The sequence below is a fragment of the Drosophila subpulchrella genome, unplaced genomic scaffold (assembly GCF_014743375.2).
Source record: "Drosophila subpulchrella strain 33 F10 #4 breed RU33 unplaced genomic scaffold, RU_Dsub_v1.1 Primary Assembly Seq422, whole genome shotgun sequence".
Taxonomy (NCBI): domain Eukaryota; kingdom Metazoa; phylum Arthropoda; class Insecta; order Diptera; family Drosophilidae; genus Drosophila; species Drosophila subpulchrella.
In genome coordinates this window covers 8,340-35,393 of record NW_023665638.1, presented here as the reverse complement: position 1 = coordinate 35,393, position 27,054 = coordinate 8,340, and the positions used below count along the sequence as shown (strand labels likewise).

The 27,054-nt window shown below is 38.1% G+C and overlaps 1 protein-coding gene across 1 annotated transcript in view; it reads right to left on the bottom strand.

Annotated features, from left to right (window-relative positions):
* LOC119562330 (fatty acid synthase) overlaps positions 1-26,706 on the bottom strand; it is a 50,902-nt gene extending 24,196 nt beyond the window's left edge. Inside the window, exon 1 of the mRNA XM_037875488.1 lies at positions 26,593-26,706. Within this exon, the coding sequence (XP_037731416.1) occupies positions 26,593-26,653 (61 nt within the window). The 5' untranslated portion in view covers positions 26,654-26,706. The remainder of the gene's footprint in view (positions 1-26,592) is intronic.
* Between the last annotated feature and the right edge of the window lie 348 nt (positions 26,707-27,054).

Genomic DNA, 27,054 nt, shown 5'->3' with positions numbered 1-27,054 from the left:
ACAAAAAAAATTTAAAAAAACAAAAATTGTGTCTGGCTGTCTATCTGTCTGTGTGTCTGTGTGTATGCTGTCTGCTGTCTGCTGTCTGCTGTCTGCTGTCTGTCTGTCTGTCTGTCTGAATGTCTGTCTGTCAGTCTGTCTGTCTGTCTGTCTGTCTGTCTGAATGTCTGTCTGTCTGTCTGTCTGTCTGTCTGTCTGTCTGTCTGTCTGAATGTCTGTCTCTCTGTCTGTCTGTATGTCTGTCTGTCTGAATATTTGAATGTCTGTCTGTTTGAATGTCTGTCTGTCTGCCTGCTTTCTGTCTGTCTGTCTGTCTGAATGTCTGTCTGTCTGTCTGTCTGTCTGTCTGTCTGACAGACATTCTGTCTGTCTGTTTGAATGTCTGTCTGTCTGTCTGAATGTCTGTCTGTCTGCCTGAATGTCTGTCTGTCTGTCTGAATGTCTGTCTGTCTGCCTGCTGTCTGCTGAATGTCTGTCTGTATGTCTGAATGTCTGTCTGTCTGAATGTCTGTCTGTCTGAATGTCTGTCTGTCTGTCTGTCTGAATGTCTGTCTGTCTGAATGTGTGTCTGTCTGAATGTCTGTCTGTCTGTCTGAATGTCTGTCTGTCTGAATGCCTGTCTGTCTAAATGTCTGTCTATCTGAATGTCTGTCTGTCTGTCTGAATGTCTGTCTGTCTGTCTGAATGTCTGTCTGAATGTCTGTCTGTCTGAATGTCTGTCTGAATGTCTGTCTGAATGTCTGTCTGTCTGAATGTCTGTCTGTCTGTCTGAATGTCTGTCTGTCTGCCTGCTGTCTGAATGTCTGTCTGTCTGAATGTCTGTCTGTCTGTCTGAATGTCTGTCTGTCTGCCTGCTGTCTGTCTGTCTGTCTGAATGTCTGTCTGTCTGTCTGTCTGTCTGTCTGTGTCTGAATGTCTGAATGTCTGTGTATCTGTCTGTCTGTCTGAATGTCTGTCTGTCTGTCTGTCTGAATGTCTGTCTGTCTGAATGTCTGTCTGTCTAAATGTCTGTCTGTCTTTCTGTCTGACTGGCTGTCTGTCTGTCTGAATGTCTGTCTGTCTGTCTGAATGTCTGTCTGTCTGTCTGTCTCAATGTCTGTCTGAATGTCTGTCTGTCTGTCTGTCTGAATTTCTGTCGGTCTGTCTGAACGTTTGTCTGTCTGAATGTCTGTCTGTCTGAATGTCTGTCTGTCTGCCTGCTGTACGTCTGTCTGTCTGTCGGTCTGAATGTCTGAATGTCTGTGTGTCTGTCTGAATGTCTGTCTGTCTGTCTGTCTAAATGTCTGTCTGTCTGTCTGTCTGTCTGTCTGTCTGTCTGTCTGTCTGTCTGTCTGTCTGTCTGTCTGTCTGAGTGTCTGTCTGTCTGTCTGTCTGTCTGTCTGTCTGTCTGTCTGTCTGTCTGTCTGTCTGTCTGTCTGTCTGAATGTCTGTCTGTCTGTCTGTCTGTCTGTCTGTCTGAATGTCTGTCTGTCTGTCTGAATGTCTGTCTGTCTGTCTGAATGTCTGTCTGTCTGTCTGAATGTCTGTCTGTCTGTCTGAATGTCTGTCTGTCTGTCTGAATGTCTGTCTGTCTGTCTGAATGTCTGTTTGAATGTCTGTCTGTCTGAATGTCTGTCTGTCTGAATGTCTGTCTGTCTGAATGTCTGTCTGTCTAAATGTCTGTCTGTCTGTCTGAATGTCTGTCTGTCTAAATGTCTGTCTGTCTAAATGTCTGTCTGTCTGTCTGTCTGAATGTCTGTCTGTCTATCTGAATGTCTGTCTGTCTGTCTGTCTGAATGTCTGCCTGTCTGTCTGAATGTCTTTCTGTCTGTCTGTCTGAATGTCTGTCTGTCTGAATGTATGTCTGTCTGAATGCCTGCCTGTCTGAATGTCTGTCTGTCTGTCTGAAAGTCTGTCTGTCTGTCTGAACGTCTATCTGTCTGAATGTGTGTCTGTCTGCCTGCTTTCTGCCTGTCTGTCTGTCTGTCTGAATGTCTGTCTGTCTTTCTGTCTGTCTGTCTGTCTGAATGTCTGTCTGTCTGAATGCCTGTCTGTCTGAATGTCTGTCTGTCTGTCTGTCAGTCTGAATGTCTGTCTGTCTGAATGTCTGTCTGTCTGTCAGTCTGAATGTCTGTCTGTCTGAATGTCTGTCTGTCTGTCCGGATGTCTGTCTGTCTGCCTGAATGTCTGTTTGTCTGAATGTCTGTCTGTATGTCTGAATGTCTGTCTGTCTGAATGTCTGTCTGTCTGTCTGTCTGTCTGAATGTCTGTCTGTCTGAATGTGTGTCTGTCTGTCTGAATGTCTGTCTGTCTGTCTGAATGTCTGTCTGTCTGAATGCCTGTCTGTCTAAATGTCTGTCTGTCTGAATGTCTGTCTGAATGTCTGTCTGTCTGTGTGAATGTCTGTCTGAATGTCTGTCTGAATGTCTGTCTGTCTGAATGTCTGTCTGTCTCTCTGAATGTCTGTCTGTCTTAATGTCTGTCTGTCTGAATGTCTGTCTGTCTGTCTGTCTGAATGTCTGTCTGTCTGCCTGCTGTCTGAATGTCTGTCTGTCTGAATGTCTGTCTGTCTGTCTGCCTGCTGTCTGTCTGTCTGTCTGCATGTCTGTCTGTCTGTCTGTCTGTCTGTCTGTCTGTCTGTCTGTCTGTCTGTCTGTCTGTCTGTCTGTCTGTCTGTCTGTCTGTCTGTCTGAATGTCTGAATGTCTGTGTATCTGTCTGTCTGAATGTCTGTCTGTCTGTCTGTCTGAATGACTGTATGTCTGAATGTCTGTCTGTCTAAATGTCTGTCTGTCTTTCTGTCTGACTGGCTGTCTGTCTGTCTGAATGTCTGTCTGCCAGTCTGAATGTCTGTCTGTCTGTCTGTCTGAATGTCTGTCTGAATGTCTGTCTGTCTGAATGTCTGTCGGTCTGTCTGAACGTTTGTCTGTCTGAATGTCTGTCTGTCTGAATGTCCGTCTGTCTGAATGTCTGTCTGTCTGCCTGCTGTACGTCTGTCTGTCTGTCGGTCTGAATGTCTGTGTGTCTGTCTGTCTGTCTGAATGTCTGTCTGTCTGAATGTCTGTCTGTCTGAATGTCTGTCTGTCTGTCTGTCTGTCTGTCTGTCTGTCTGTCTGTCTGTCTGTCTGTCTGTCTGTCTGTCTGTCTGTCTGTCTGTCTGTCTGTCTGTCTGTCTGAATCTCTGAATGTCTGTCTGTCTGTCTGTCTGTCTGTCTGTCTGAATGTCTGTCTGTCTGTCTGAATGTCTGTCTGAATGTCTGTCTGTCTGTCTGAATGTCTGTCTGTCTGAATGTCTGCCTGTCTGAATGTCTGTCTGTCTGAATGTCTGTCTGTCTAAATGTCTGTCTGTCTGTCTGTCTGTCTGTCTGTCTGTCTGAATGTCTGTCTGTCTATCTGAATGTCTGTCTGTCTGAATGTCTGTCTGTCTGAATGTCTGTCTGTCTAAATGTCTGTCTGTCTGTCTGAATGTCTGCCTGTCTGTCTGAATGTCTTTCTGTCTGTCTGTCTGAATGTCTGTCTCTCTGTCTGAATGTCTGTCTGTCTGTCTGTGTGAATGTCTGTCTGTCTGAATGTCTGTCTGTCTAAATGTCTGTCTGTCTGAATGTCTGTCTGTCTAAATGTCTGTCTGTCTAAATGTCTGTCTGTCTGTCTGTCTGTCTGAATGTCTGTCTGTCTATCTGAATGTCTGTCTGTCTGTCTGTCTGAATGTCTGCCTGTCTGTCTGAATGTCTTTCTGTCTGTCTGTCTGAATGTCTGTCTGTCTGAATGTATGTCTGTCTGAATGCCTGCCTGTCTGAATGTCTGTCTGTCTGTCTGAAAGTCTGTCTATCTGTCTGAACGTCTGTCTGTCTGAATGTGTGTCTGTCTGCCTGCTTTCTGTCTGTCTGTCTGTCTGTCTGAATGTCTGTCTGTCTTTCTGTCTGTCTGAATGTCTGTCTGTCTGAATGCCTGTCTGTCTGAATGTCTGTCTGTCTGTCAGTCTGAATGTCTGTCTGTCTGAATGTCTGTCTGTCTGTCCGGATGTCTGTCTGTCTGCCTGAATGTCTGTCTGTCTGTCTGTCTGTCTGAATGTCTGTCTGTCTGCCTGCTGTCTGTCTGAATGTCTGTCTGTATGTCTGAATGTCTGTCTGTCTGAATGTCTGTCTGTCTGTCTGTCTGTCTGTCTGAATGTCTGTCTGTCTGAATGTGTGTCTGTCTGTCTGAATGTCTGTCTGTCTGTCTGAATGTCTGTCTGTCTGAATGCCTGTCTGTCTAAATGTCTGTCTGTCTGAATGTCTGTCTGAATGTCTGTCTGTCTGTCTGAATGTCTGTCTGAATGTCTGTCTGTCTGAATGTCTGTCTGTCTCTCTGAATGTCTTTCTGAATGTCTGTCTGTCTTAATGTCTGTCTGTCTGAATGTCTGTCTGTCTGTCTGAATGTCTGTCTGTCTGCCTGCTGTCTGAATGTCTGTCTGTCTGAATGTCTGTCTGTCTGTCTGCCTGCTGTCTGTCTGTCTGTCTGAATGTCTGTCTGTCTGTCTGTCTGTCTGTCTGTCTGTCTGTCTGTCTGTCTGTCTGTCTGTCTGTCTGTCTGAATGTCTGAATGTCTGTGTATCTGTCTGTCTGAATGTCTGTCTGTCTGTCTGTCTGAATGTCTGTATGTCTGAATGTCTGTCTGTCTAAATTTCTGTCTGTCTTTCTGTCTGACTGGCTGTCTGTCTGTCTGAATGTCTGTCTGCCTGTCTGAATGTCTGTCTGTCTGTCTGTCTGAATGTCTGTCTGAATGTCTGTCTGTCTGAACGTTTGTCTGTCTGAATGTCTGTCTGTCTGAATGTCCGTCTGTCTGAATGTCTGTCTGTCTGCCTGCTGTACGTCTGTCTGTCGGTCTGAATGTCTGTCTGTCTGAATGTCTGTCTGTCTGAATGTCTGTCTGTCTGAATGTCTGTCTGTCTGAATGTCTGTCTGTCTGAATGTCTGTCTTTCTGAATGTCTGTCTGTCTGTCTGTCTGTCTGTCTGTCTGTCTGTCTGTCTGTCTGTCTGTCTGTCTGTCTGTCTGTCTGTCTGTCTGTCTGTCTGTCTGTCTGTCTGTCTGTCTGAATGTCTGAATGTCTGTCTGTCTGTCTGTCTGTCTGTCTGTCTGAATGTCTGTCTGTCTGTCTTAATGTCTGTCTGAATGTCTGTCTGTCTGTCTGAATGTCTGTCTGTCTGAATGTCTGCCTGTCTGAATGTCTGTCTGTCTGAATGTCTGTCTGTCTAAATGTCTGTCTGTCTGTCTGTCTGTCTGTCTGTCTGTCTGAATGTCTGTCTGTCTATCTGAATGTCCGTCTGTCTGAATGTCTGTCTGTCTGAATGTCTGTCTGTCTAAATGTCTAAATGTCTGTCTGTCTGTCTGAATGTCTGCCTGTCTGTCTGAATGTCTTTCTGTCTGTCTGTCTGAATGTCTGTCTCTCTGTCTGAATGTCTGTCTGTCTGTCTGTGTGAATGTCTGTCTGTCTGAATGTCTGTCTGTCTAAATGTCTGTCTGTCTGAATGTCTGTCTGTCTAAATGTCTGTCTGTCTGTCTTTCTAAATGTCTGTCTGTCTGTCTGTCTGAATGTCTGAATGTCTGTCTGTCTGTCTGTCTGTCTGTCTAAATGGCTGTCTGTCTGTCTGTCTGTCTGTCTGTCTGTCTGTCTGAATGTCTGTCTGTCTGAATGTGTGTCTGTCTGAATGTCTGTCTGTCTGAATGTCTGTCAGTCTGTATGTCTGTCTGGCTGTCTGTATGTCTTACAAAAAAACAGAAATATTAACTAATATTAAGGTAAAATAAATATTCCTAAAAAAAACATAGAATATTAAGTAGTTAGCTTACTGCTAACTATTTAATTGTTTAAGTTTTTTCTTTTCTTTAAAAAAAAAAACAAAAAACCTAAAAAAATATTTATTACATTTAACTTTGTTTTATAAAAACTAAATAGGTATTAATGTAGCAAATTATTGAAAAAATTAAAAAACAAAAAAAAAGTATGATTAGGTTGAAGTAACGTAAAATAAGTAATATATATTTTAATTTATTTGGTACCATTTATAATTATGCCTTCCGTATGGTACGGATAAACAAAATTTTTGGGGAACATGGAGTTTTCAAGTTTGTACAAAGTTAGACAACTCAAGTCGACTCGAAGGTCCCCAAAATTGAATTTTGGTTTGAAAGACCCCGTTGGAAAGCAACGTCCTCCTCGTGGTGTTCCCTGGGTACCGATTTTAACATAGTAATCGGGAGGAAATTCGAGCTGCGAAAAACATACATGAAGGCATATTTATTTTAAAGTTTGTTATCTGAGTAACGGGTATCTGATAGTCGAGGTACTCGACTATAGCGTTCTTTCTTGTTTTATTTATAAATTGTCATAAAAATTTTCTGTTGGTAGATATTGATCGATAAAAAGTGCAATCCATTTCAGTACAGTATGAAAAACATTTCTTGCTTTACTTTAATTACCAAGACTATGCAACATTAATTTGATGAGAAAAAATTATTATAAAATACTTTTTAGGTAAAAGAAAAACATTTAGAAGTTTGCTTTTGAAAATGGAAGATTACAAATAGTTTAAATAAATTAATTATTAAAATTAATAAAAATTTGGTACGTTTGATTTCCGATGTCAAACTACACCTGCTTTATTTAGGTTCCTAGAAAAACGGTTTCTATACTTAAGTATAGTACGGCATACAGTAACCAAGTCGACTTGGCCTTGCCAACGGAAATATATAATTGAAAAGTGTAAAGAACTCCGATTTTATAATTGATGTTTAAAAAAAAAACTTCTGATATCAAACGAAAACACCTCTTAACGAGGTAAGGGGTCTTGAGGAGCGCACCTTTAACATACAAAAGTTCTGGTATACAATTTTGTGAAGCAAAATGATTGTACATCCGACTAAATAAATACACTTTCTAAAATATTTTCATTTGTTGAAGGTGTGATCGTCACGACGATCGTCACGTCGACGTTTCTTAAGAAGTCAGTAGTTCCCAGTAACGTAATCATCGATGAGAACAACTTGAATAATACCTATTTCGGAATAAACGAAAGTAAACTAGATGTAATTGGAAAAACAGTCAGTTTAATTGAAAGTTCAAATAAAAACGTATTAATTGAATTACTGGCTGTAACTGATGAATCTGTAAGGTACTCAATGGTAGTAGGACGCAATTTTTTAAATCTAAGTAATTTTAAGCTTGTACAAGTAATTAACGATGTTAACCATTTATCTGTGGAGCCAGTAGGTATACATTTAGTGGAAAAGTGCGAAAGTGATTTATCAAACAAAGTGGAAGTCAATGTAGAGAAACAGGTAGATGTAGAGACAAAAGTAGAGAGCGATCTTGGAAACCATAACAAAGAGGAAGTCAATGTAGAGAAACAGGTAGAGATGTAGAGACAAAAGTAGAGAGCGATCTGGGAAACCATAACAAAGTAAAAGTCAATGTAGAGAAGCAGATAGGCGAAGAGAAAAGAGTAGAGAAAACTAGCAAGCCCGAGAAAGCAAAATGTTTAGAAATTGCAGCGGATACTAATGTTGAGGTCTATGAAACTATAGATGATGATGTTGACACCAGATTATACAAAATTGTTGCGAATGAAGAAAGTCACAAAGTGGATTCATTTGATAGAGATATGCCTAATATAAATGTAATTTGCGATAGTAAAGTGACGTATACTATAGGAAAAGAGGTGAGTCAAGAGACTAGAAATAAGCTGATATGTTTGTTTAAGACATTTTATGAAGACGCTGATCGTCCAATAGAACCTAATATCAAATGTACTATGAAGATAACAATTAAAAGTGATAAACCGTTTCGGTGTCCCTCTCGAAGATTGTCCTACGCTGAAAAGTCCAAAGTTCAAAGAATATTAGACGCAAATTAAGCCAGTGCACACTGGGCCAGCCGATCCGATTTTTGGCCAAAAATACGTTTTTTTTTTTTTAAGAAAATGACCAGACCGAGTGTGGAGTCTGTTTTATAATACATTAAACTAATTTATGCCAAAGTTTCAAAGAATTCGGGCAAGTAGTTTTTTTTACCGTATTTTTTAAGTTAAAAATGCATCAAATATTGATGGAAATGAAAAAAAATCTAGAAGTCAAAGATGCTGATGTAGCTGTTCGACTTCTTCACAAAACTTTTAGAAGTCATTATTTTCAACAAGTAAAAAATATTAAATAGCTCCTACGACTTACTTGTTTCCTAAGAGAAACTTTTTCGTTGATTTTTACTGCTTTTTTTAATAAATGAGTACTTTGCTTTTCGAGTGCTTTTGAGTGCCATCCCCGAATAAAGTCATTACATCAAAAATAAATTCTTTAATTAATTTACTTAAATCGATCATCGCAGACTCGATGCGGTTTTGCCTTAGTTTTCAGTAATTTGAGTTTTAATTGATGGCTTAATTTGAAGTCGAACCATTTTGATAAAGCTTTACTAAGAATGCCTAAAAGTATGCCGTATTTTTTTTCGTCAGGTTTTAATGTACGTTTTGCGCGCCAAAATTTGATTTTAGTCTGGCTAACATCTAAAATCTATTTTTTTCATTCATTCCCGCTTCTTTTATTTCTGAAACCCAACAATCGAATGTTATATCGATATATCGAAAAGAGAAATATCAACTTTGTTGGCTCTTCTTTAAAAAATGTTCACAATTTCTGTCATTCGGTGCTCGAAACTCGAAGCGAACACACCATGGCTAACTTTAAAAAAGCGGAAATTGTGGATTTACTTTCTGAATACAACAATGATATATCTTCAGTAGCTGGTTTTATTGCATCTAAAGCTGGAATTTCTGATGACAATTGCATTAAAGCTATAAAACTTAAAGTATGCAAACTGAGATCCGAATACCATGCTAAAAGGAGTAATTTGAAAAAATCAAGTCTCAATTTTAACGAACGTCATTCGACTTGGTTAAATTCATTATTCTTATTTCCAATGCCCTTAAAACGTGGTCCATCCGAGAGGGGTCGTCCGAAATTAAAATTTTCGGAAATGTCTAACATGTCGCAGCGTCGAGAAATTTCGAATATAAGTGTCAAGCATAATAATCATTCACAGAAGCTTCTCGAAGCTGGGACATATGCTGCAAATGTGCACAAATGTTGTGAGCGCCACGTTGACCGTTTATGTGGAATTTCATGTGATTGGTACAGAAAGGTACGCTAACCGTTCATGTCACTTTCGAAATCTGTATAGTTGCCATGCGGGAACTATTAAACAGGAAATTAAAGCGCAGAGATGAAATGCTTGGCAGAGCGCTTAAGGGAGGACTTATGTATGCCTAAAGGTATGCTTCTTGTACTTCTTCGGAAAAGAACTAAAATATATTATAAAAATATAAATGTAGCTTACCTAAATACGTAGTCGAAGGCCTCGTAGCTAGCACTACCCCCTATGTTAGTATTAGTTTAAACTTTACTATGATCTCAAATTAATAAATAAAAAAATAAATGAAGCATACTTTTGTGATGACTTCAGAAAATGTCAAATTAACATTAAACAAATTAAAAAACAATATTTTTCAATTATTTTTTTTCTAATTATATGATTATAAGAATCTAAACAGATAACAAGAAGAATAAAATAGAAAATTTTGTACGGTCGGTTATTAAATAAACGTTTAAGTGGGAGCCTCCGAAAGTAGCAATTTTTAACGGTTCATAAATCTCAAACGACATCATATTTTATAGTGGTGTTAATTTTTTTTTGATTTGTTTTCTCTCATACTTAATCGTGTATGAAAATGGATTGAGTGCGTCTTCTAGTAATTTTTTTTTAAAATAAAAAAGACGGAAAAGTATTTTAAATTTTCCGATTTTGGTTTGGATTAACTATTCCATATAAAATTCCAATAAATTTTACTTTTAGTTCGTTGAAAAGTTCAATCTTTTAAGAGATAAATAAAGGTTAGCGAATACAAAAATCTTTTCGAAGCTTGATTTGAAAAACGGATTTTATCATGTGTTCATGGATGAAAATTCTATTAAATATACATCTTTTACCACGCCACTAGGGCAGTTTGCATTTCTAAGAATGCTGTTTGGCTTGTCGAATGCACCACCAACATTGCAAAGATTTATTAACTAGATTTTTGCTGATATGGTACGATCAGGAAAAGTTGTAATTTATCTTGACGACATTATGATAGTGACGGAGAGTTTGTATGAGCATTTCGAAATTTAAAAGGAAGTTCTTAAAAGTATAGTTAACAAGTTAGAGCTTAGAGTTGACATGTGTGAATTCTTGCAATCGTCCATTGATTACTTTGGATATACAGTCAATGAAGATGGGATAAAAGCGAACGAAACGGGCTTAAATACAATTAAAACTTTTCCAGTGCCTTTAAAAGTCAGCGAGGTCTCATGCTTTATAGGACTATATTCTTATTTTAGAAGTTTTTTTAAAATATTTTTCTATTATTGCAAAGCCACTTTACGATTTAACCAGAAAAGACAAGAAGTTTGTTTTTAATAAAGAAGAACTAGATGCGTTCACTATACTTAAGGAAAAGTTAATAGAAGCTCCAATTTTAGCAATATATGATCCAAGAGATGAGACGGAGTTGCACTGTGATGCAAGCTCATTAGGTTATGGCGCTATACTATTACAAATAAAAAGGGGTTACCAATTTCACCCTGTATTTTATTTTTCGAAACGTACAACTGACGTGGAGTCAAGATACCACAGCTTCGAGTTGGAAACTTTAGCAATAATAAACGCACTTAAAAGATTGAGAGTTTATGTGCAAGGAATTAGATTCAAAATTGTGATTGATTGCAATTCGTTAACTTTAACTTAAAATAAAAAGATATAAGTCCCCGTATAGCCAGATGGGCTTTAGAGCTTCAAAACTATGACTACGAGCTTGAGCACAGGTTGGGAAAAAAAATGCAACATGTGGACGCACTTAGTCGAAGTAATAGCATTCTCGTAGTTGAAACAAATACTTTTGAAGAAAACCTAATAATATGTCAGGGAAGAGATGAAAATATATATAAAGTTAAAGAAATGTTATTGAATCAAGAGGATGAGCACTATGAACTACGAAATGGTGTCGTGTATAAGAAAAGTAACGATAGGCTACTGTTTTGTGTTCCACAGTCAATGGAAGAAAATGTTCTGTACAAATACCATGACGAAATGGGACATGTAGGAACCCTTCAGTTCTGCAGTAGGGACGCGGAGACATGGCTCAAGGCAAAAAGCTTTTTATACCCTTGCAGAGGGTGTATTGATTTCAGTCAGAAGCTTGCAACGCAGTGAAGGAGACGTTTCCGACCCCATAAAGTATATATATTCTTAATAAGCATGACTAGACGAGTCGATCTAGCCATGTCCGTCTGTCCGTCCGTTTCTACGCAAAATAGTCTCTCAGTTTTAAAGCTATCGGGCTAAACCTTTCCAAAAGTCTTATATCTTTTGCAGGTAGTATATAAGTCAGAACCAGCCGGATCGGACAACTATATCTTATAGCTCCCATAGGAATAATCGGAAAAAAAAATTTTTTTTAAATGATATCTTTGGTGTTTTTTGGCATATAACCTCCTAAGCCTGGAAATAACATTTTTTAATTAGCTTTGAATTTTGAATTAAATTTTATCGAAATCGGACGACTATATCATATAGCTGCCATAGGAACGATCGGAAAATTGGTCGAAAAATAATATGAAACAAATTATAGCTTCGGTGTTTTTCAACATATAACCTCCAACGCTTGGAAATAACATTTTTTAATTAGTTCTGAATTTCGAATTTAATTTTATCAAAATCGGACGACTATATCATATAGCTGACATAGGAACGATCGGAAAATTGGTAGGAAAATAATATAAAACAAATTATAGCTTCGGTGTTTTTTGACATATTATCTTATACTATTCGGAATATCATTTTTGTGTTTTTAAATTTAATAATTATAGCTGCAAGGGTATATAAGCATCGGCTTGCCGAAGCTAACTTCCTTTCTTGTTTGTTTTTTTTTGTGCCTAAAATGCTGTGCCGCTGTTGACGTCAGCAGAGCAGTCGGCGCAGCGTATAAGACTGCCTACGAAAACGATCGTGCAACAAAGAGAGGCAGATATTCGGAGATTTCCCTCTCTTTCTTGTCTTATAATCTGACTGCACTCCGCGCTCGCAGAGACAAATTTCGGCCGGTCCGTTATTTTTTTTGCGTCTCTCCGTTATGTTCGGCTAGCGGACTAATATTTCGGCGAAAAAATTTTCGTAGAGCAGTGACATGTGAGTGCCCTAATATTTTAGGAGCATTATTGTATATCGAAAATAAACAACTTTATTGTTTGATCAAAGTAAATCATTTAATTATAGTAAAATTAAGTAAATTTAATTTACTTATAATGTTATAATGTTACATTTTTATTACAATATAATTTTTTTGTTTAGTTATAGAAATTTAGTCCGTTAAAATTGATTTAAGTATTTAAAACATTTTAGAATTAAAATTTTCAAAAAAATTCATATTGTGTTTTTTACTCACGAAGTAAAAATTATGTAGTCGGATATTTTTATACCCGTTACTCATAGAGTAAAAGGGTATACTAGATTCGTCGGAAAGTATGTAACAGGCAGAAGGAAGCGTTTCCGACCCCATAAAGTATATATATTCTTGATCAGGACCGTCTGTCCGTATGAACGCTGAGATCTCGGAAACTATAAGAGCTGCAGTACTGGGATTAGGCATGCAGATTCCTGAGATTCCTGCGCAGCGCAAGTTTGTTTCAGAAGAGTGCCACGCCCACTCTAACGCCCACAAACCGCCCAAAGCTGTGGCTCCTACAGCTTTGATGCTAGAACAAAAATTTTAACTGAAATGTATTGTTCTCATCAATACCTACCGATTGACTTAAAATAAAAATTGCCACGCCCACTTTAACGCCCACAAACCGCCCACAAACTTCAAAAAATCGTACATATGAACGCGGATATCTCGGAAAATATCAAAGATAGAGAATTGGACTTTCAGATTTAGATTCCGTAGGCTTGAGCGCAGCGCAAGTTTGCTACGCGAATATGCCACGCCCACTCTAACGCCCACAAACCGCCCAAATCTGTGGCGCCCACAATTTTCATGCTAGATAAAAAATTTAAACTGAAATGTATTGGTCTCGTCAATACCTATCGATTGAGCCAAAAAAAGTTTGTCACGCCCACTCTAACGCCCACAAACCGCCAAAGCCTGTGGCGCCCACAATTTTCGTGCTAGATAAAAAATTTTAACTGAAATGTATTGGTCTCATCAATACCTATCGATTGATTAAAAATAACTTTGCCACGCTCACTCTAACGCCCACAACGCTTAAATCTGTCTACCGCCGGTAGGTGGCGCATTTGCTGCTTGCATATCTCCACTTTCCTTTGGTCCCTTTAGCTGAGTAACGGGTATCTGATAGTCGAGGTACTCGACTATAGCGTTCTTCCTTGTTCGCTTTAGAAAGGGTATAGGTGCAGTGGCACGCGCCAACAACGAAGAGAAAACAAAAGAAATCAAGTAAAGGGGTGAGAAGAAGAAGACTTGGTGCATCCTGTTTGAGTGATTGAATGGGAAGCATCCATTTTAATTGTGCGCAGCAGAGTTACTTTAATCGTTTCTTTAAGTTAATATAATAAAGTCAGGTAAGTGCTACGCTAAGTTTAAGATGTTGTGCATTGATCTTAGTTTAAAGTACGTACATTTTGAAGGTATTCAATGGGTTCCGTTAGCCGAAAGTGGATGACGAAATGTTTTGTGGCAAAAAAAGTCCCGCAAAGGGTTTATACACAGCTCTTAAAGGTAAATATACAAATTTAAAAGTAAAACGCATGTTTTAAAATGCCCATACATTTTTTCTGGAGCGTTGGCTAAGGATTCCGACAACCCGGACACATGTTGGAGAAAGGCGATGACGAACGTGAAAAGCAAACTAACAAAACAAAAAAACAGAAATTCTGACAATATTTGTCCCCTTATTGAAAATCTGAATAATACGATTTAATTAAAATGTAATTAAAATTGTATGTATTAAAAATTATATATTTTCATAAGTGAAAATTCATGCGAAATATTCTGAGTTTCACAAGTGATTTCACTTGGGACGTGTCACTTGCAAGTGACTCATAAGAAAAATTCTGATTTTCACAAGTGATTTCACTTGAGACGTGTCACTTGCAAGTGATTTCATAAGTGGAAACTCATTGGAAATATTCTGATTTTCACAAGTGATTTCACGTGGGACGTGTCACGGGCACGAGACTAGCCATACGATAAATGAGTATAAGGAACCAGTGAAATCCCGTGGGACTTCGAAAAATTTTCATTTGAATTTTCACTTGTGAAAATGCGGACATCCCATACAATTTTCCATATGGAGCGTCACTTGTTCTTCACTTGTGCAAGAGGACATGTCCCACGGGATTCACAAGGTGATTCACAAGTGAAACTTTTTTTTTGGAACTGAAGGGAATTGACAAAGTAACGGACCTCATAAGTAAGAGTTACTGGTTTCCATGTATAAGCCTAGTACTCACATCGACGAAAACCGCGAGCTAACCATATGAGTGAACGAGAGGCAAATAAGCGGCTAACGCTTTTCGTCGGGTCTGTTTTTCAGCGCGGTACTCAGATGAGCTAAAGAAATTCAAGAAAAGTACCTGATTTAGCGAGTGAGGAAACTATAAATTAAAAATGGAAGGAAATCCCCAAAATCGACTGCAGGAGATCCGTGCAGATGATAAAAAAAAGTGGAGAATCCCAGTGGGAAGGAACATGCCGAGTGGGACTTCGCTCTCTACATGGACATCCTGCCGGGCGTGTCCTCGCAAAGAAAGTAAGATCTGGCCAAAAGAATTTGGTTGCGTTGTACTAATAGAAGTATCTTTTTAGCAGAACCATCAGTAATATGATCTCCGACCACCTCTCTATTAGACTCTGTACACCACCACCACCAGCTACTTGGCAGCTTAAGCGGAGCTGGAGGACCCGCTGGCTTCTATAGGGAGGAGGAAAATAGGGCGCCCGCTAAGGAACAGTTGGAGAAGTCATAGCCACCCACTGCCAGGAACCTGGGCGACTTCCTGCAGCATCAGCGGATCAACCCCGTTCCCGATCCGGCTCCCACTTTTTTGGTACTCGGAGCTGGACTGCTGTGGCACGGGAAAGATGGCGAAGCATCCATGGGACGAGAAAGAAGCTTTAAACTACTAGTTTACATAAATAAAAACATTCGTTGAACATTCCACTTATTTTGAATTTAATTTGTTTGTGTACCAGCAGACTCCTCCTTTTTAGATTTCCCCAATTGATTTGTTTTTCGTTTGGCAACAAACCCATCTGCTTGTCAGTAAGACCATGCTACATGCATTGCATTGCATTGAAAACTTCGGTCACACTACAAAGAATAAGATCTTTCAACTAGTGAAACTCTTACCCGATCTGAGTACTAGGCTATAAGAAAGAAGTTTGAGATTCACATAAAGAACTGCCTAAAGTGTATAGCATTTTCCAATAAAACAGGTAAAACTGAGGGTTTTTTACATCCCATTCCGAAAGGAACAAGTCCGTTTGACGTTATTTATATTGATCACTATGGTCCGATAAACAGCAAAGAAACGAATAAAAGCACATACTAGTAATAATTGAAGCATGTACAAAATTCACCAGATTATATCCAAATTCAAAAGACCGTATGTTGTATCCAAGGCGTTAGATAATGATAGGTACTTTATTAAAGGTGGAGAGAGTTTTCAGCATTCCCAAGTGCCATATTCTGGTATATGGGCGGTGCATAATATGAAACCTTGGCTTAATAGAAAAGAAAAAGTTGATGTTGATGAAAGTGTAGATATAAAAGATAAGAAAATAAATTCTGCGAGGGAAATTGACAATACAAATAAAGTTATTGTAAATAAAAACAAAACTAGCATTACTGAAAGTAATAGTAAAAACATAGATGTAAACGACACCTGTAAAATAAATAAATATGGCCAAAGTAGCATTGTTACTAGAAGTAAGTCAACGAGTATCGGGAGATCCTCATAGTCAGGACGGCTGAATTGTAGTAATAAGAACTGTGCAAGCAACCACTCCTAGTATAATCATGGCCAACGTAGTTTTAAGTTAATTATATAATATTATGCGTGTAACCCTGGATATGTTATGTGTGTTATCGCTGGTTTTGAAGTATCGGGGTTTATGTCCCATCCCGAAGAAATACACGAAGAGAGGAGAAGAAAACAAGAAAGAACGCTATGGTCGAGTACCTCGACTATCAGATACCCGTTACTCACCTAAAGGGACCAAAGGGAAATGGAGATATGCAAGCAGCAAAGCGAGATTTAAATGCGCCACCTACCGGCGGAAGACAGATTTAAGCATTGTGGGCGTTAGGGTAGGCGTGGCAAATTTTTTTTTGGATCAATCGATAGGCATTGACGAGACCAATACATTTCAGTTAAAATTTTTAATCTAGCATAAAAATTGTGGGCGCCACAGGCTTGGGCGGTTTGTGGGCGTTAGAGTGGGCGTGGCATATTCGCATAACAAACTTGCGCTGCGTACAAGGCTACGGAATCTAAATCTGAAATCCCAATACTCTATCTTTAATAGTTTCCGAGATATCCGCGTTCATACTTACGATTTTTTGACGTTTGTGGGCGGTTTGTGGGCGTTAAAGTGGGCGTGGCAAACTTTTTTTTAAGTCAATCGATAGGTATTGATGAGAACAATTCATTTCAGTTTAAATTCTTACTCTAGCATCAAAACTGTAGGAGCCACAGTTTTGGGCGGTTTGTGGGCGTTAGAGTGGGCGTGGCACTCTACTGAAACAAACTTGCGCTGCGTAAGAAGCTCAGGAATCTGCTCGCCAAATCTCAATAGCCTAGCTCTCATAGTTTCCAAGATCTCAGCGTTCATCCGGACAGACGGACAGACGGACAGACGGACAGACGGACATGGCTAGATCGACTCGGCTAGTGATCCTGATCAAGAATATATATACTTTATGGGGTCGGAAACGCTTCCTTCTGCCTGTTACATACTTTCCGACGAATCTAGTATACCCTTTTACTCTACGAGTAACGGGTATAAACATTCAAAGAAACCTGGCCAGTGTGATCGGAACGAACAAGCAAAATAAATATTGAAAACACTATAATATCAATAGCCTTCGGATGAAGAGAGCATATCAATTTGTATCAACAGGATGGTCCCGAAACGCAACCTTACTTCAATCGCGTATTTGCTTTGACGATTAACAATTAGATGCTATGCCTCTACTCGGAAGTCAACGGAATTATTATTCCTCGCAGGCATCGAAATAAAATGCTCATGGTTCTTCACAAAGCACCTATCACGTTAGCATGTCTGGTGTGCCACAGCTGTTTGCAATTATGGCTTACTACAGAAGAAAAGTCAGGGATAATGGACTGCAACTCACTGCTAAAACCTTTAAGAACGTTAGCATGGAATTAACCATCTTAAAACTGCTTCTTCACTGAGAAAACTTAAAACCGAAAAAACCAAGAGAAAGTCTGCTTGATTTCAGTATTTGTTCTTCTCATTTTTTCTAGTGTTACAAGTGTTTTTGACACACATCTTAGAACACATCGTTCTCGATCTCGTAAAATGAGAAGCAGCAATTTCGATACCAGCCCCAAGTTTTTCTTGGTCTTAAATGAAATGAGAGAGACATTCTCTCAGTAAATTTCGGCCCTCGTAAATTGTTGCTGACGACAGACTGAAACATTTTAATCGCTGTTGCTACTAAATCGTATGTAGTCAGTTATTAATTATATCATAAGTGTTTAATAACAGTGAAAGTGAACGTTGATTATAAATAAATTGTAAAAATAGAAAAAAACGGAAAGTGACGCTGCTGCTTTACATGTATGTGTGTAATTATTTCATAACACGTGATTCCTTCCCAGTCGTAAATGACTGCATTCCAGCACCCGTTCTTTCATAAAGAAAAACAACCTGTGCCAAAAGTGATGAGTCTGTCCATTTCTTTTACACGGGTGCGGGACAAAAAAGAATGCACCCGTTACATGCATCTAGGTGCATATATTTTGAATGCACCTAGATGCAACAAAGAATGTGTTTATTCTAGACGCAATCTTTTTTAATGCACCTGTAACATGTACCCAGAAATGCACCTAGATGCTTTCAAAAATCAAATATCTGTAAGCTTTCCGAAGGAATACATAAAACTGGACTTCAATTTCATATTTTTTTATATTTCAATATTCAAGAACGCAACTAATTTTTGATCGGAATCACTCCCCTGCTGTACGGGGCTTTGCTGCTTCCTTCTTATTTATGTACTTTTATCATTTACGCAGTTCAGTCCTTGCTGTGCCCACCCTTTTTTTGCGATTCTGAAATACTTCTATATAAAACAAATTGAATATAATATATTTATATACATGTGTATATATATTACAAATATACATTATATTTATTTTGGCACAATTACACTGTTGTATGTACAATTATATACAAATAATTGTTATTTTAATTAATTAAAAAATTAAATTAATTTGTTTTTAGTTTGTATGTTCAATGTACATATGTACAATTGAATGTTATTTTATTGTGTTCATATTGAACTAAATTATCTACACTTTACTTACCTCAGAAAGTATTGAAGTAAAATTGGTGGCAGAAAGCAGCAAATATTTTCAAAAAGGAAGAACACTATAGTCGAGTACCTCGACTATCAGATACCCGTTACTCAGCTAAAGGGACCAAAGGAAAATGGGGATATGCAAGCAGCAAATGCGCCACCTACCGGCGGTAGACAGATTTAAGCGTTGTGGGCGTTAGAGTGGGCGTGGCAAAGCTTTTTTTAATCAATCGATAGGTATTGACGAGACCAATACATTTCAGTTAAAATTTTGTATCTAGCATAAAAATTGTGGGCGCCACCGATTTGGGCGGTTTGTGGGCGTTAGAGTGGGCGTGGCATATTCGCGTAACAAACTTGCGCTGCGCTCAAGCTTACGGAATCTAAATCTGAAATCCCGTTTCTTCATCTTTGATATTTTCCGAGATATCCGCGTTCATATTTACGATTTTTTGAAGTTTGTGAGCGGTTTTTGGGCGTTAAAGTGGGCGTGGCAAACTTTTTTTAGGTCAATCGGTAGGTATTGATGAGAACAATACATTTCAGTTAAAATTTTTGTTCTAGCATCAAAACTGTAGGAGCCACAGCTTTGGGCGGTTTGTGGGCGTTGGAGTGGGCGTGGCACTCTTCTGAAACAAACTTGCGCTGCGCAGGAATCTGCATGCCTAATCCCAGTATTGTAGCTCCTATAGTTTTCGAGATCTCAGCGTTCATACGGACAGACGGACATGGCTAGATCGACTTGGCTAGTGATCCTGATGAAGAATATATATACTTTATGGGGTCGGAAACGCTTCCTTCTGCCTGTTACATACTTTCCGACGAATCTAGTATACCCTTTTAATCTTGTGCTGCTGACCTATGTTTACCCCTGAAAATTAGCAACGTTTATTAGTTTAAACAAAAAATGTTTACTTTAACTTACATGATTTCTTCAATAATTTTCAAACATTTATTTCGCTTGTCCGCCCGATACTTGAGTATGGCTCTCCCGTCTGGAGTCCCCAAAACGGAATTCATGTTGATCGTATCGAATCTGTACAGAATAACTTTTTGATATTTTGATTTAAGGCTGGGATGCAAACCAGATTTAACCTTCTTATTCTGGTAGATTACTCCTAATTTACTTACACTTCCAAGCCAACCGCAGAACGATGCTTGGAATAGTCTTTATTTATTACCTTATTCGAGGTGAAATTGATAGCCCCGACTTGCCAGCTAAGCTTTTCTGTTCCATGCAGATTAACAAGAAATAACATTCCCTTAATTTTAAATCATTGAAGATCTAACTATGACTTGCATGAACCTTTCAGAGTATTATGCTCTGACTATAATAGACTTTATCCTATTATCTCAAAATCTGATTCTCTGTCTCTGTTAAAACGATTAATAGTAAATTTTCTAGCACAGATTTTGATCACTTAACTTCAGAAAATGAAAATATAAAAGAATAATGAGATTTGTGTCCATGCTAGTTTTGATGTCTTTTGTTTTGTTATTGTTAGAGTTTTATGTATTTTGGTATTTTGCTGATGACAAAAAATTTATTTATTATTAGAAGTACAGTGGTCGGCATATGTATTTTGACAAAATAAAAGTTAAGTATACTCATAACTTGAATTTACTTCTTGTAAACTATAGGCATCAATGGAAAGGTAATTTCAATGCCGTTTGAATGATACAATACATTTCTTTACCCATTCAGTACTTATTGAAAAGGACGAATTTGTGTAAATCAACTTTTAAATTTTTTTTAAAAACTTTTTTCCTCGTCTTGAAAACTTAAATTTTTTGATGCAAAAAGTTTCTTCAAACAAAAACAATAGTAACTGCAAAAAGAATTTTTCAAAAATCATTTTTCTTATATTTTTTATGAATTTTTGAAAATGCTTAAAAACAGGCATTTGAGCCATATTTTTGTCTTTTTCATACAAATTTTTTCCGACATTGTCACCTTCAAAAAATCATAAAAAATATAAGCAAAATGATTTTTGAAAAATTCTTTTTGCAGTTACTATTGTTTTTGTTTGAAGAAACTTTTTGCATCAAAAAATTTAAGTTTTCAAGACGAGGAAAAAGTTTTTAAAAAAAATTTAAAAGTTGATTTACACAAATTCGTCCTTTTCAATAAGTACTGAATGGGTAAAGAAATGTATTGTATCATTCAAACGGCATTGAAATTACCTTTCCATTGATGCCTATAGTTTACAAGAAGTAAATTCAAGTTATGAGTATACTTAACTTTTATTTTGTCAAAATACATATGCCGACCAGTGTACATATAAAAATAAAAAAATTATCCCGCGCGAAAAAAAAAACGAGGTAAGGTATATATATATTTAACCAGGAACTCCCCAAATTTGAAAATGTTGAAACTCCATTTTGAACATTTAATTTTAAAAGTACCTCGACTATCAGATACCCGTTACTCAGCTAAAGGACCAAAGGGAAAAGGAGATATGCACGCAGAAAAGCAAAATTAAAATGCGCCACCTACCCGCGATCTCAATATATGATTATGTGGGCGGTAGACAGATTTAAGCGTTATGGGCGTTAGAGTGGGCGTGGCAATTATTTTTTCAGTTAATCGATAGGCATTGACGAGACTAATACATTTCAGTTAAAACTTTTAATCTAGCATGAAAATTGTGGGCGCCACAGGCTTGTGCGGCTTGTGGGCGTTAGATTAGGCGTTGCATATTCGCGTAACAAACCTGCACTGCGTTCAAGGCTACGACATTTGACATTTTCGGTCAATGGATAGGTATTGACGAGACTAATACATTTTCAGTTAAAACTTTTTATCTAGCATGAAAATTGTGGGCGCCACAGGCTTAGGCGGCTTGTGGGCGTTAGAGTGGGCGTGGCATATTCGCGTAACAAACCTGCACTGCGTTCAAGGCTACGGAATCTTATTCTGAAATCCCAATTCTCTGTCATTGATGGATTCCGAGATATCCGCATTTATACTTGCGATTTTTTGAAGTTTGTGGGCGGATTGTGGGCGTTAAAGTGGACGTTGCAAACCTTTTTTTGGGTCAATCGATAGGTAATGATTACATTTACATTTCAGTTAATAGGTTTTATTCTAGCATCAAAGCTGTAGGAGCCATTGTTTTAGGTGGTTTGTGGGCGTTAGAGCGTGGGCGTTAGAGCGTGGGCGTGGCACCCCGCTAAAACAAACTTGCGCTGCGTAAGAAGCCCAGGAATCTGTATTCCAAATTCCAATAGCCTAGCTCTTATAGTTTCCAAGATCTCAGCGTTCATCCGGACGGACAGACGGACCTACGGACATGGCTACATCTACTCGGCTAGTGATCCTGATCAAGAATATATATACTTTTTGGGGTCGGAAACGCTTCCTTCTGCCTGTTACATACTTTCCGACTATATTTATCCAAGTATATTTTTAATCTTTTTAATCGATTAATCTTTGCAGCAACACATTTAAAAAAAAAAGATCATGTTCAAGAAGTTGATTTCAACTTAGATAAACAATTAAGTTTTTATACCCGTTACTAGTAGAGTAAAAGGGTATACTAGATTCGTGGGAAAGTATGTAACAGATAAAAGGAAGCGTTTCCGACCCCATAAAGTATATATAGAGACATATCCATAGCCCTACATAACTTTACAATGTAAAGTTTACACAAATGTCCGTACACATATACACCACCCCAGAATCTACCCTTCAGATAACCTTAGTACTCCAACCAGTGTCTAATTGCAAATGTAGCCAAAGTCTAGACCTAACATCCAGGACTAATCAGGTTACACTATCAACTCGTTCCCACACTTTTTGACCCTCAACGGAAAACTACCATGTTAAAGAATACCCAAAGATCTATACTAAACATTCGGATTGATCCGCCGGTGCATTATCAATTAACAATCCAAAGGGCAATTAGAAAACTCACTTAGTTATAGCTAAGTCCACCCATAATAAGCTCTACATCTCATAACCGAGGTATGATCGTAGAAGAAGTTTATGTTATGGTGCAAACTTGTAATTATATAATCTTGATCAGGATCACTAGCCGAGTCGATCTAGCCATGTCCGTATAAACGCTGAGATCTCGGAAACTATAGAAGCTACATAGAATGTTGGGACTTTGCATGTTTATTCTTGTGCTTTCTGCGCAGCGCAAATTTGTTTCTGCACAATGCCACGATGCCCACTGATTTTGTTCTTATTATCAATACACATCTACATGCCAAAAATGATTGAAATCGGACTATTCATTATTATAATTATATTATAACCAAATAGAAATTTATAATTAGCAAACTCAGTAGAGTGCGAGAAGGCTGCTAACAAAATTTGACAGAGGCACCTTCTCCTACCTGTTTCATACTTTTCCCTGCAGAAAATATACCCTTTTACTTTACTAGTAATGTTTATAGTTTTGTGAAAGTTTGCCCCAAATATTTTTTTTTGCGTCAACAGGTTTTGTGTTTTTAAAGTGCGATCAATGTATCGGAGTAAATAGTATTTTTTATTCGCTTTTTGGGAGAAATAAAGGAAAAAACAAGGGAGAACGCTATAGTCGAGTACCTCGACTATCAGATACCCGTTACTCAGCTTAAGGGACCAAAGGGAAATGGAGATATGCAAGCAGCAAAGCGAGATTTAAATGCGCCACCTACCGGCGGAAGACAGATTTAAGCATTGTGGGCGTTAGGGTAGGCGTGGCAAATTTTTTTTGGATCAATCGATAGGTATTGACGAGACCAATACAGTTCAGTTAAAATTTTGTATCTAGCATGAAAATTGTGGGCGCCACAGGCTTGGGCGGTTTGTGGGCGTTAGAGTGGGGCGTGGCATTCCCGCGTAACAAAATTGCGCTGCGTACAAAGCTACGGAATCTAAATCTGAGATCCCGATTCTCTATCTTTGATAGTTTCCGAGATATCCACGTTCAAATTTACGATTTTTTTGAAGTTTGGGGGCGGTTAAAGTGGGCGTGGCAAACTTTTTTTTTGGGTCAATCGATAGGTATTGATGAGAACAATACATTTCAGTTAAAGTTTTTATTCTAGCACCGTAGAGTAAAAGGGTATACTAGATTCGTCGGAAAGTATGTTACAGGCAGAAGGAAGCGTTTCTGACCCCATAAAGTATATATATTCTTGATCAGGATCACTAGCCGAGTCGATCTAGCCATATCCGTCTGTCCGTCTGTCTGTCTGTCCGGATGAACGCTGAGATCTCGGAAACTATAAGAGCTAGGTTATTGAGATTTGGCGTGCAGGTTCCTGAGCTTTTTACGCAGCGCAAGTTTGTTGTCAGCAGAGTGCCACGCCCACTCTAACGCCCACAAGCCGCCAAAGACTGTGGCTCCTACAGTTTTGATGCTAGAATAAAAGTTTTAACTGAAATGTATTGTTCTCATCAATACCTATCGATTGATAAAAAAAAAGTTTGCCACGCCCATTTTAACGCCCAGAAACCGCCCACAAACTTCACAAAATCGTAAATATTAACGTGGATATCTCGGAAACTCTCAAAAATAGAGAATTGGGGTCTCAGAATTAGATTCCGTAGCCTTAAACGCAGCGCAAGCTTGTTACGCGAATATGCAACGCCCACAAACCGCCCAAGCCTGTGGCGCCCACAATTTTCATGCTAGATACAAAATTTTAACTGAACTGTATTGGTCTCGTCAATACCTATCGATTGACCGAAAAAAAAAATTTCCACGCCCACCCTAACGCCCGTAACGCTTAAATGTGTCTACCGCCGGTACGTGGCGCATTTCAATCTCGCTTTGCTGCTTGCTTATCTCCATTTCCCTTTGGTCCCTTTAGTTGAGTAACGGGTATCTGATACTCGAGGCACTCGACTATAGCGTTCTTCCTTGTTTTTATACCCGTTACTCGTAGAGTAAAAGGGTATACTAGATTCGTCGGAAAGTATGTAACAGGCAGAAGGAAGCGTTTCCGACCCCATAAAGTATATATATTCTTGATCAGGATCACTAGCCGAATCGATCTAGCCATGTCCGTCTGTCCGTCTGTCCGTATGAACGCTGAGATCTCGGAAACTATAAGAGCTACAATACTGGGATTAGGCATGCAGATTCCTGAGATTCCTGCGCAGCGCAAGTTTGTTTCAGAAGAGTGCCACGCCCACTCTAACGCCCAAAAAACCGCCCAAAACTGTGGCTCCTACAGTTTTGATGCTAGAACACAAATTTTAGCTGAAATGCATTGTTCTCATCAATACCTACCGATTGACCTAAAAAAAAGTTTGCCACGCCCACTTTATCGCCCACAAACCGCCACAAACTTCAAAAAATCGTAAATATGAACGCGGATATTTCGGAAAATATCTAAGATAGAGCAACGGGATTTCAGATTTAGATTCCGTAGGCTTGAGTGCAGCGCAAGTTTGGTACGCGAATATGCCACGCCCCACTCTAACGCCCACAAGCCGCCCAAATCTGTGGCGCCCACAATTTCCATGCTAGATAAAAAATTTTAACTGAAATGTATTGGACTTGTCAACACCTATCGATTGATTTAAAAAAAACTTTGGCACGCCCACTCTAACGCCCACAACGCTTAAATCTGTCTACCGCCGGTAGTTGGCGCATTTGCTGCTTGCATATCTCCATTTTCCTTTGGTCCCTTTAGCTGAGTAACGGGTATCTGATCGTCGAGGTACTCGACTATAACGTTCTTTCTTGTTTTTTTTACTCAAGAAGTCAAAATTATACATTCGGATACATTCGAAACAAAAGAAATCAAGTAAAGGGGGAGAGGAAGACTTTGTGCATTCTGTTTAAGTGATTGAAAGGGAAGCATCCATTTAAATTGTGCGCAGCAGAGTTATTTTAATCGTTTCTTTAAGTTAATATAATAAAGGCAGGTAAGTGTAACATTAAGTTTAAGATTCAATGGGTTCCGTTTAGCCGAAAGTAGATGATGAAATGTTTTGTGCCAATAAAAATCCCGCAAAGGTTTATACACAGCTCTTAAAGATAAATATACAAATAAACAAATAAAACGCATTTTTTAAATATATGCTAATATCTTTTTTTTCAGGACCGTTGGCCAAGGACTCGGAGGACGCGGACAAATTTTTAAGGAAGGCGATGACCACTGTAAAAAGCAAATCAACGAAACATAAAACTAGTCTTACAAAAACTGTCCTTTAACAGAAAACCGAACTAACACTATTTAATTAAAATGAATTTAAAAGTAAATAAAAATATATGTATTTTAAATTCTATATTTTCATAAGTGAAACTTCATTGGAAATATTCTGAATTTCACAAGTGATTTCACGTGGAACGTTTCACTTGCAGGTGATTACATAAGTTAAAACACATCGAAAATATTCTGAATTTCACGTGGGACGTGTCACCGGCAGGTCATGTCCCGCTGGTATTCACGAGGTGATTCACAAGAGAAACTTTTTTGTCACGAATCTAATACCCTTTTAAAAGCCGGTACAACAATATATACAATTTGTTTCTGTTTGTTGTTAGCGGAAAAGGAAATGAGTAAAAGTCCTTGAACATCATATGTATGAATTAATCCTTGGTTACCTTACAGAATTGACATAAATTCTACTCGAATTCTAGCGCTAATAACATCGATAATAACTTATAACTTACACTTCATCTAAAATATTGTATGAAATTTTTAAAAAAATTACCAACAAAGCTGATTTTAATATAATACTTAATATAAATACATATTTGTCAGCTATAGGCGTATTAAGAAAATAAATATGGTGTTCTGGAAATGATGAACTCCTTTAATCAGCAATTTTGATTTAGTCTTTTACGATTTTCCAGCAAAAATTTTAACTGTTGACTCACAATATTTTATATAAGAATATGTAGAATAAATATTACAACCCTTTCAACTAGGATAAATCTCGCTTTAGTTCTTTAATTCTTTCATCATCCACCAACCTAAGGTACAGCAATATAGTTCTCCCCGAATAAAGCGCACAATTGGTACTTACCTTATTATTATAGAGCTTATACTTGTATTCAGATATGTTGCGGCAGTTCGGAAATTTTCCAGACATTCCGGATATCACTATATCATCACCGTCAGTATCAGGAAATGGCCTGGAATATTTCTTATATTTTTTTAAACTCCATTTTTTCAAATTGTTGAATTTATTATATCAGATTTATTGTTTTTTGGATAATAAGTTTTTTTGAAATTATGTCTAAACTTTAGCTGTTTCTCTGGATATTGAGTTTATAAAAAACGTATAAAGAAATTCAGAAACAGTTTTCAACTAGGCGTTATAATATTCCTGTGCGTTCTTTTATACAAACTCTGTAGCATTCTGGTCTATATCAATTCCAAAAGATATGGTAAGTACTTTTGACCACAAACACTTCAAAGTAATTAAAGGCGTTGAATTGTATAAATAGGCATGTTTAACGTTGGGAACGTTAATTTACAAAGCATGCCTAC